At 40.4% G+C, this 11,656-nt stretch overlaps 1 protein-coding gene across 1 annotated transcript; it reads left to right on the top strand.

Moving 5' to 3' along the window:
* The first annotated feature begins 964 nt into the window (after positions 1-964).
* Positions 965-6,156, top strand: LOC148105948 (protein NLRC3-like). The gene is made up of 4 exons (XM_087838423.1): positions 965-1,015; positions 1,200-2,166; positions 4,790-4,844; positions 6,153-6,156. Exons 1-4 carry the CDS (start codon positions 965-967, stop codon positions 6,154-6,156), a joined length of 1,077 nt encoding a protein of 358 aa, XP_087694549.1.
* The last annotated feature ends 5,500 nt before the right edge of the window (positions 6,157-11,656 follow it).

The raw sequence follows: 11,656 nt of genomic DNA, 5'->3' as shown, positions 1-11,656 counted from the left end.
CACAGGTCATGAACAAGATTGTTTTTAATTTTCATTGTAAGTGGGCTAAAGCAGTTAATTAAAAGTAGTCTAACATAAATGCTGTAATTTGATTACTTTAATAAACATGTAACTTGGATGGATTCGATGCTGGCGTGACCACAGTGAACACGTCTGCTGTTGCTCACAGTGGTCCAAGGGACGCTCAGGGAGTTTGTGTTCAGACACATGAAATATTAGAGGGAACATTGATCACAGGGAAACATTTTAAACATCGAGGCTTTAAACAAAAACCAAAGTGAAACAGTTTGTAGTTGAGATCAGTGAGAATGAAGCTGAATAACTGTTTCTACAATAACTTTGAGAAATAAATGACAAATATGATGGAAATTAGGAGCATTAACACTTACTAATGATGTGAGTTGACACTCGGCTATATTGAGACGACCACATTAGGTGGTCCTCAACTGTAATGGAAACCAGTGGATCCAGTCCAGTCGTGGCGACCTGTGGTGAGTCGATATGAGCAGCTACTAATGGAAACGGGGCCATAGATGTGTTTGTGCTTAATAACAATGAATCACAGGATTTTTACATTACTGTTAAAATCTCATGTTGTTTGTTAAAGTGTTGTTAAAGATGGTGACAGATGTACCCTTAGGCCCGTCCTCCATTCAGAGGTGGTCTTTCCCTTTTCACATAAATGGCCTCCTTGACTCCGACCTCAAACCAGCGTTCACATTTCCTCAGGACCTTCTTGATGTTGTGTAGAATGAAGTTCAGAGTGGTGGCTCATTCATAAAGTATTCTGTTCCAGCTGCTGGAGGACAACATCATCACTTTTGTGAAGAACGAGCTGAAGAAGATCCAGAAGGCTCTGAATCCAAATAAGCCCCAGTGCTTGGAGTTTCAGAGGGAGGATGATGAGCAGAGGAGAAACAGCAGAGAGGCATTTGTGAAGATCGCAGTGGACTTCCTGAGGAGAATGAAGCAGGAGGAGCTGGCTGACCATCTGCAGAGACGTAAGAGGATTTCTGTAAAGATTTAAGCTGCTGGATAAATGAGAGACTTGTGACACCAGTGTGTTCTGTCATTTCTCAGTGGGTCAGAAATTGTCATCAGCATTTTGTAAAATATGATTGTTAAAGTTGTATTTTTATTATTATTATTCAGAACTTCAAGCTGCAGTTTGTCATCGTAACCTTAAATCTGCTCTGAAGAAGAAGTTCCAGTGTGTGTTTGAGGGCATCGCTAAAGCAGGAAACCCAACCCTTCTGAATCAGATCTACACAGAGCTCTACATCACAGAGGGAGGGACTGCAGAGGTCAATGATGAACATGAGGTCAGACAGATTGAAACAGCATCCAGGAAACCACACAGACCAGAAACAACAATCAGACAAGAAGACATCTTTAAAGCCTCACCTGGAAGAGATGAACCAATCAGAACAGTGCTGACAAAGGGAGTGGCTGGCATTGGGAAAACAGTCTTAACACAGAAATACACCCTGGACTGGGCTGAAGACAAAGCCAACCAGGACATCCAGTTCATGTTTCCATTCACTTTCAGAGAGCTGAATGTGCTGAAAGAGGAAAAGTTCAGCTTGGTGGGACTTGTTCATCACTTCTTTACAGAAACCAAAGAAGCAGGAATCTGCAGCTTTGAAGACTTCCAGGTTGTGTTCATCTTTGATGGTCTGGATGAGTGTCGACTTCCTCTGGACTTCCACAAAACTACAATCCTAACTGACCCTAGAAAGTCCACCTCAGTGGATGTGCTGCTGATAAACCTCATCAGGGGGAAATTGCTTCCCTCTGCTCGCCTCTGGATAACCACACGACCTGCAGCAGCCAATCAGATCCCTCCTGTCTGTGTTGGCATGGTGACAGAGGTCAGAGGGTTCACTGACCCACAGAAGGAGGAGTACTTCAGGAAGAGATTCAGAGATGAGGAGCAGGCCAGCAGGATCATCTCCCACATAAAGACATCACGAAGCCTCCACATCATGTGCCACATCCCAGTCTTCTGCTGGATCACTGCTACAGTTCTGGAGGATGTGCTGGAAACCAGAGAGGGAGGACAGCTGCCCAAGACCCTGACTGAGATGTACATCCACTTCCTGGTGGTTCAGGCCAAAGTCAAGAGGATCAAATATGATGGAGGAGCTGAGACAGATCCACACTGGAGTCCAGAGAGCAGGAAGATGATTGAGTCTCTGGGAAAACTGGCTTTTGATCAGCTGCAGAAAGGAAACCTGATCTTCTATGAATCAGACCTGAAAGAGTGTGGCATCGATATCAGAGCAGCCTCAGTGTACTCAGGAGTGTTCACACAGATCTTTAAAGAGGAGAGAGGACTGTACCAGGACAAGGTGTTCTGCTTCGTCCATCTGAGTGTTCAGGAGTTTCTGGCTGCTCTTCATGTCCATCTGACCTTCATCAACTCTGGACTCAATCTGCTGGAAGAACAAAAAACAACATCCAAGTCGTTTAAATTGTTTGGAAAAAAAGAATTAAAGAAAGAAGTTCAATCTGCAGAGAAACACGTCTACCAGAGTGTTGTGAACAAGGCCTTACAGAGTCCAAATGGACACCTGGACTTGTTCCTCCGCTTCCTCCTGGGTCTTTCCCTGCAGACCAATCAGAGTCTCCTACGAGGTCTGCTGACACAGACAGGAAGTAGTTCACAGACCAATCAGGAAACAGTCCAGTACATCAAGGAGAAGCTCAGTGAGAATCTGTCTGCAGAGGAAAGCATCAATCTGTTCCACTGTCTGAATGAACTGAATGATCGTTCTCTAGTGGAGGAGATCCAACAGTCCCTGAGATCAGGAAGTCTCTCCACAGATAAACTGTCTCCTGCTCAGTGGTCAGCTCTGGTCTTCATCTTACTGTCATCAGAAAAAGATCTGGATGTGTTTGACCTGAAGAAATACTCTGCTTCAGAGTCGGTTCTTCTGAGGCTGCTGCCAGTGGTCAAAGCCTCCAACAAAGCTCTGTAAGTAAACATGTGATCAGGCTTTTATTTATAACATAAACAGTGTAATGTGTGATGGACCCTTAAAAACTTAAACATATTTATTTGAATGATCATCAGCACTAAATACAGTATATTATAGTAAATGTTTGATAGCAGCAGTAAATGTCAGAGTGTCTTAAACATATCTGGGTGTCAGCTTTAATCAAAGTCATGTCCAGAATCATCCTGTAAGTAAAATTTATTTATACAGCAGCTTTCACAGGTCACAAACCAAACATTAAACAGCAAACACTGAACAACATACAGCCTAAAACTAGTTAAAGGCCACTCTGAATACTAGAGTCTGAATAAATGAGTTAGTGGGACCAGTAACAGCCTTTAACTGGAAGATCTCAGATGTGAGAAGAGCTGTAGGATTGTAGAAAGTCAGAAATATAGACTGGGACTTAAAGTAAGGACTAAAACTTTAAATAAAGCCTAAAATGAAGAATTATGACAGAATTAACCAATAAGAATCCATTAAATGGGAAAAAAGTCAGTTAAACTTCTGTAATAGTTTTATGATAATTTAATGAGCAGAGAGTTATTGATCAATATGTCAGCTACTTTGGTGCTAATGCACTGCCCGGCACATGGAGCCCAATTGGCATTTGCAATAGAATACCAGAATTGATTGACCATTGTCAGTTAACAAATGTCAGCGTCATCCATTTGTTGACTCTCAGTAAAAAAAACAGGATTAATTGCTAAATCAAATAACTCTTTAGTGCACCCTCATTGCAACTTAACAACAGTGTTTGTTTAATGTTTATCTGTCATTTTTCAGACTGAGTCACTGTAAGCTCTCAGAGAGAGGCTATGAAGCGCTGTCCTCAGCTCTCAACTCCCAGTCCTCTAGTCTGAGACAGCTAGACCTGAGTAACTCTGACCTGCAGGATTCAGGAGTGAAGGTTCTGTCTGAAGGACTGAAGAGTCCACACTGTAAAATGGAAACTCTCAGGTCAGGATTTAAAATTTTCCATTGATGATCACGTTAAACCTGATTTCTATTACTGCATAAACAGTAAATTGATTTTAAAAAAGTCTTAATGTAGAAATTAGTGTCTGGGGTTTTTAGTGATATTTGTTCACTTTCTGTCTTTCATTTGCAATGAAATGTCCCATCTGCTCCTCTGAGTCCAAAATCTTTATTTTAGCAGTGCTTCATCCACCAAACCTTCTAGTTCAATTCCTGTATTCTGAAGATTTTTACAGAGCTGTTTGTTCAGATACCATAATGTGATTTTCAGAAACATTTAGTAATAAAAATATGATCAATTGATTATTTCTGACTGAAAAGATGAAATATATATTTGGTCATAGTGATATGACTCATTGCCTCATTTAAACATAAAATGTAAACAAAAATTCAAAACAATAGATTAATACAAAACAGAATTTGACTGTTGACCTTAAAGTGAGCTTGAATGTTATTCACTTCCTGTTTTATTTTGGTAGTTATCGTCTCTGGTTTTTACTTTTCCTTCCTCCCCCGACATTGTTTACATTAGTTTCAGCTGTAGAAGGTTTTATTGACTGTTTGATTTGTCACTTTTTTAAACTATAATTGTTGACTTATAAACTTTTGCTAAAATGTATTTTCATTAAAATACCAAATAATTTATTACTTTATCATCTAATTAGATTATAATTCTGTAAATAAGAGTGATAGTGTGGCCTGTGTGGGTTGTCTTCAGGTTCTCTGCTTCCTCCCACAGTCCAAAAACATGCATGCAAGGTTAACTGGAGATGTGTGATTGTGAGCATAAATGTTTGTCTGTCTCTGTCTAGCTCTGTTTCTACCTGGCTACATCACCGTGGTTACTGATGCTGAACCAATAATCTGGTCTGGATCAGGTTATGTTCAGAGTTTTTGTTTAAAATCAGCTGAAGTGCCTCATTTTCACTGATTCTTTCATTTACAGAAAGCTTTAAGTGAGATATAGATTCAGTCATATGTTACTAATATTACTTTGAAACTGAGTAGCGAAAGTCCGCGGTGATCTGAAAATGATGTGCAGGGAGTTGTGCAGGGAGTTGTGCCGTTCTCTGCGGCTTCAGTGACCCTCGAGCTCTCGACTAGCTATCGAGTTGGTGGGTAACAGACGTCTCCGAAAACGTCGAAGCACTTTTGCAAATATGCGATATCTTGATAAACCGAGCAGATATTTGAAGTTTCCACACCCACATTCTCGCCTGAAAATATGTTAAAAGTTTATTTTGTGACCCAGGAAGATTAATAAGAGTAATTTTAAAACTTAGTAGCGGTCGCCATTACTGGAAACTGGAGTTTGGCTGGGCCGCACTATGAATTCTGGGATATGGTGGGCCACGAAGGACACACCCGACCCATCCTTCAAATTTGGGGAAAAGGAGGACGCATTTGTCGGCTGCATTCGGAGGAATTTGGACAGCCTTCGGTGCGTCGCTGTGACGTTATCGGTCTACAAATGTGTCCTCAGGAGGATGCAGCCCATGAATTTGGACACACCGAGCCTGCGTGCTGGTAGCACCTTAGCCACAGCTCGGGTGTGGAGGAGAAGCTGAAAAAGAAGGTTTTCTAGTTTGTAAGGAGGAAAAAACTGAGAGGACTAAGTTAAAGAGAGGCTGGAGAGTAACACAGAGCAGCAATGAATGCTGCTCACACAGTTTAGACAGTTTAGCATCAAATGTTCGAGTGAGTTAGCTCCCAGCTAACTAGCAGAGCAGCTAACTAGCGAACCAGCTAACTGCACCCACAAGCTGCGACTGCGTCTTTCTAACAAGAGCGTCAGACACTCAGACTGATTTTCTTTGTGGATGATGATGTATTCTCACACTGAACCTTCATGATGATGCTGCCATCCACCCACTGCTCCTAGTGTTGCCAACTCCTCAGTAAGGGAAATTGCTATTGGCTGTCCTAAAAGTCGCTGGAAGTTGCTAAATGACGTCATCACCTAATTTGGATAAATGGTCATGCTAATGTAATTGTAACGTACGTTGTAGGAGAGAAAAATAACATCGTGGAAGCGACATAACATGAGTAAAAAACGTCCTGGAATGCATTTAAATAAATAAATCATAGTTCTGTCTGTAACTATTACAACACTCTCACCACATTTGTTAACAATTCTCTCAACAAATGTGTTTTTCCTCGTTCTTTGTTATCCAGCTGAGACTTTGGGTATAAATGTGTCATAAACAGGAGAAAGCAGTGCCGGTTCAATGTAATCAAACCTCAGACTGAGTTCAAAATCATCACGTGTCCCTGATACCACATCAGCACCAGAACCATGATGTGTTTACTCACATTTAAAAAGGTGGAGGTCAGTGTGAATGGACTGTTGTCATTGGTCTGAATGTGCCTCTATAAACATGTGCTCTTCATTATTGATGTTTTCCTAATGAACAGAAAATGAGACTTAATAAAATCCTTCTGACTGTTGTTGGGGCAGGTTGGGTCCTGGGTTTGAGTCCCCCACTGTACCACAGGGGCTTCTAGCTTTGTTTCACAGTGTGTAGAACAACAAATAAAACCAAATCACAAAAAAAACACATCAAACTTTGAGGGTTTAACCAAGGATGAGGAAGCAGACTCGGCCCCAAACATCTGGATATATGGATGGTTACCACAGCAACCACAGCAGTGTGCTCTCAGTATATTTAGTTGTATAAAGGTGTTTGTGGTGTGTTGCAGCTGAAGCAGCCTCATGTATGTTGACACAGGGAGAAAATAGTGTGAGAACACTGTTCACAGCAGTCACAGCTCGCTGCCTTCAACAGTCTCTTCCTTCCTTGTTTGGATGTCACTGATATCATCTTCTGCTCTCACACTGACCACCTGTTGAAGCTAACATGCTAACATGGAAGCAGCAGGTATGCCACCTGTGGCAGCTGAGGTCACGTGATCTGAGTGTTTGAACCACACATTGGAGCAGCGTTTCCAAACATCTGCACTTCAGAAGCTCCAAAGTGTGGAAACGTCACTGTGGAGCGTCTCATCTCTATCTAAGAGATTTTCTTGCCTCTGCAAAGCGAAGCTTGCAAACAGCACCATAGTTTGTCAATCCCAACCAATCAGAGCGCTCCTTATGTCACGTCACATGACTCGTGTGTTTTCCTCTTTGATTAGCACCCAAAGAACTAAAGAAAGGTTAAAAGGACGTTCAGCCAATCAAATCCCTCCTAGGAACAGGAAGTCTAGAGAGGAAATGGAGCAGAGAAGGAGAATCACCAGTTTAAATGTCTGAGTTTTAAACTGGTGACCCTCTAAAGAGGCTTTTATTGACTCTTTCTGTTTTCTTTACAGCTTTTTTCACCATTTAAACTGTTTAATATCAGATTTAGAAATAACTTTTGGACAGTTTTTCTACATTTCCACTAAAATGTGACATAAGTAATGACTTTCTGACTTTACGTTGGACTAATCTAACGACTCAGCCTGGCTATGTTGGACTTGGTGTGGAAGCAGCTCCCAGTTTGAGTTCAGGAGACAGACACCCTCTCTACTTTGAAGATCAGCTGCAAACTTTCCTTTTTGATAAAGCTTATAGTTCGAGCTGGATCAGGTGAACCATCCCTTAGTTATGCTGCTATAGGCTCAGGCTGTTTGTGGACTTCCCATGATGGTCTGCTTTCTTCTCCACTCCCCTCTTTTCACTCCTGATGCTTTTATATGTCACTACTGCATGTCTTTTGTCTTCTCTCTCCTTAGTTTGTGTTTTGTTCTTGTCTCTCTGAGCTCATCTCTTCTCTTTCCCCTCACCCTGCAACCAGTCATGGTAGATGCTCCTCCTGGAGCCTGTTTTCACTGGGAGGATCTTTGTGTCAAAGGGAGTTCTTCTTCCCACCATCACCAAGTTCTGCACACAGTGGATTGTGTCGCGAAATCGATCAATGTAGAGCAGTGAGACAAACCACGGAGGCCCCAGGGAAGTGCAATCAAACGATGACTTTATTAACACACAGGAGAAAACATCAGCCTATGTCTTCTGACAAAAATACATGTTGTGGACACTTATAAAGCAGTGGGGTATACACCCCCCCATGGCGTCAATAAAAATTGTCAGATTACAATAGGTTCCAGACATTAGTCACAGTTAATGGTACATCTTGTACATCTTTAATGGCTATAAACAGACATAGAACTTCTCTCCTCTATAACACCTTCCATACAAGGTAATAAACTTCAAGCCCTCAGGGTCTCTGGGGCTAATTATTGACTCTGGTCATCTGTTGCCAAGTAGAGTAAAATATAGTGAGACACCAAATGAGTTAACCTCGGGCCTGACACATTCCTAGATTATATGTGTTATATGTATTGTAAGCATGCATGCAATCATCCTGTTCTAGTTTCCCTCAGCATGTATCACCTGGACAGTCACGCCAGTGAAGCTTAAGACCCTTAATGAACCGAACATCAACTCGAAATAAGCACAAATATGCAATGTGTATGAAATACTTCTGACCGTACTTGTAATAAAAGTTAACATAATGGAAGGATCCTTAAATGAACATGTTCAATAGACAACTTTAATGCAATATCAATACTGTGAGAAATATTATTAGATGGAATAATGCTGTAAAGAATGTTATTAATGCAGTTATAATGATGCAGATTATATGGCAGCAATAAAAGAATTTCTGTATCTCCACAACTGTCTGATGGTTGGGGCTTTCTTTCTAATATTGGAGGCTGTTACCTTACACTGTTAAACAGCTTCAGATGACTGTTGTTGTCTGTTGGGAATTGTCACTTTTAAATAAAGTTACATTGAATGGATGTAAATGGATAGATGTTATTGTGACAAAGAGAAAACGGTTGTTGACAGATAGATTGTTGTTTTGTGTGTCTGCAGTCTGTCAGGCTGTCTGATCACAGAGGAAGGCTGTACTTCTCTGGCCTCAGCTCTGAGCTCCAACCCCTCCCATCTGAGAGAGCTGGACTTGAGCTACAATCATCCGGGTGACTCAGGAATGAAGCTGCTGTTGGCTGGACTGAAGGATCCAGGCTGGAGACTGGACACTCTCAGGTATGAAGAATGTCTGATAGAGGAGGAAGAGATGGAAACATTTCCTGTGTCCTTCACTCACTTCCTGTTTGTTTCCTGCAGATGACACATGAACAATCACACATGCAGGAATATTTTCAGGGACAGACACACTAGTCTAGCTGGATAGTGCATGGATATTTATGTAGGGGGTCTCCAAGGAGTCTGTTTGCAGGAACATTAATTATAACTGCTAAGTCATGTTGAGAGTTTCATTAAAAGTAGACCTACAGTTAGGTCCATAAATATTTGGACAGAGACAACATTTTGCAACTTTAGACTTTATTAGGTCACAGGTGTACCTGAGATAGTGGGCACTGTGTACCTAATAAAGTGTCAGCCATGTGTATGTTTCCCATGCTGTATGTCCACAGTCACAGTGACAGTCAGTGACACTGACAGAAGGATGAAACAAGGCTGTGAATCATTTCAGTCTGTGTGTGTGACAAAAAGGCAGATAGGAGCAGCTAACATTCGGAAATGGAAGCTTAAATAATGTCAAACTCTACATTCACGGCTGAATTCACAATAATTTGTTCTCAAGTGCACATTTAGCAGCTAATGCTAATACTGTTTTTCCTTGCTTTTTACAACTTGAGCAGCTATTGCTAAGTAGGCCACTTTGCTCTGCTAAGGATTTGTGTTACCATGATGGAAACTCTGATAAGCTAATGCTGCTAAGCTAATGCTGTTTATGGGCCCTGTTAGAATCAATATTTCATTCTCATTCTGTTGTTTGAGAACAATATTAACGTCTCACATCATTATTACACAAGAGAAAAGGGTATTAGCGTTAGCTACTAATGCTTATTCACCTCAAATTAGCTTTAGCTGCTAATGGGAGCCTAGTTAGCATAAACCCTTCACATCATTATAATGCAAGGAAAAAGAGTCACTCATGGCAGCCTATTTAGCATTATCGTCACATCATTATAACACAAGAGAAAAGGGTATTAGCATTAGCTGCTAATAAATATTCACCCTAATTAGAGTTAGTCCCTAATGGCAGCCTACTTAGCATTAACTCCTGACGTCGTTGTAATGCAGGGGAAAAGAGTTACCATTACCGGATAATGCTAATTCACATCAAATTAGCATTAGTTAATAAGGGTAGACTTCGTATCATTAGCTGCTGTCATTCTTACAAAGCAAACAGTATGAGCAGTACTAGCTGCTCACATTGTTAAAGGGGAAGAGAAAACGATATTAGCATTAGCTGGTTATAATTATTCACCCCTAATTAGAATTAGCCACTAATGGCGTATTGTTAAAAAGTAAGAAAAAACATTGTTAGCATAAGCGGATAATGCTAATTCACCTCAAATTAGTATTAGCTAATAACGGCACCTGCTTAGCATTAGCTGGTCACATTGGTATAAGGCAAGAAAATATGGTATTAGCATTAGCTGCCAATTTCTATTTACCTAAAATTAGCATTAGTGACTAATGGCAATCTACTTAACATTAACCCCTCACTAATACCATGCTAATTCACATCAAATTAGCATTAGCTGCTAATATCAGCCTACTTAGCACTAGCTGCTCACATTTTTATAATGCAAGGGAAAAGAGTTAGCATTAACGGATGATGCTAACTCACCTCAAATTAGAAAATATGGTATTAGCATTAGCTGCTAATGGTTATTCACCCAAAATTAGAATTGGCCATTAATGGCGTCCTATTTAGCATTAACTCTTCACATCGCAGGGGAAAAGTTAAAATTGAATTAAAAATAGTGTTCACATTAGCTACTCATATTGTTAAAAAGTACGAGAAAACATTGTTAGCATAAGCGGATGTAGCTAATTCACCTCAAATTAGTATTAGCTAATAATGGCAACCTACTTAGCATTAGCTCGTCACATTGTTATAAAGCAAGACAATATGGTATTAGCATTACCTGCCAATTCCTATTCACTTAAAATTAGCATTACCTGCTAATGGCCGTCTACTTAGCATTAACTCCTCACTAATGTAATGCTAATTCACATCAAATTATCTTTAGCTTTAGCATTAGCTTTTAGCATCAGCCTACCTAGCACTAGCTGCTCACATTGTTAAAAGGGAAGAGAAAACGATATTAGCATTAGCTGGTAATAATTATTCACCCCTAATTAGAATTAGCTGCTAATGGCAGCATACTTAGCATTAACTCCTCACATCGTTATAATGCAATTGAGGCTAACTTGCATTAAATTAGATTGCTGTTATTAGCTAGTGCTATTTAGCAGTAGCTGCTCACATTGTTATAAAGCAAAGGAAAACGATATGAGCATTAGGTTCTAATGCGTATTTGCCTTAAATTAGACGTAGGTGCTAATGGCGGCCTACTTAGCATTAGCAGCTCAGATGTTGTAATGCTAGGGAAAAGAGTGTTAGCATTAGCCGTTCACATTGTTATAAAGTTAAGAGAAATAGTGTTAGCATTAACTACTCACATTGTTAAAAAGTAAGTGTTAGCATTAGTGCATAATGCTAATTCACATCAAATTAGCATTAGTTAATAACGGCAGCCTATTTAGCATTAGCAGATAATGTCGACCTTGGCCCACTGGAAAAGTTAAGAACTAAAGATTTAGGAGTGTAGCTCGATAGCTCTTTCTCATTTGAGAAACAAATGCATTC

Source organism: Neolamprologus brichardi, chromosome 3, assembly GCF_056152115.1.
Source record: "Neolamprologus brichardi isolate AB-2024 chromosome 3, ASM5615211v1, whole genome shotgun sequence".
NCBI lineage: Eukaryota > Metazoa > Chordata > Actinopteri > Cichliformes > Cichlidae > Neolamprologus > Neolamprologus brichardi.
The sequence above is the reverse complement of the archived record's forward strand: the minus strand, read 5'-3'. Positions and strand labels throughout refer to the sequence as shown.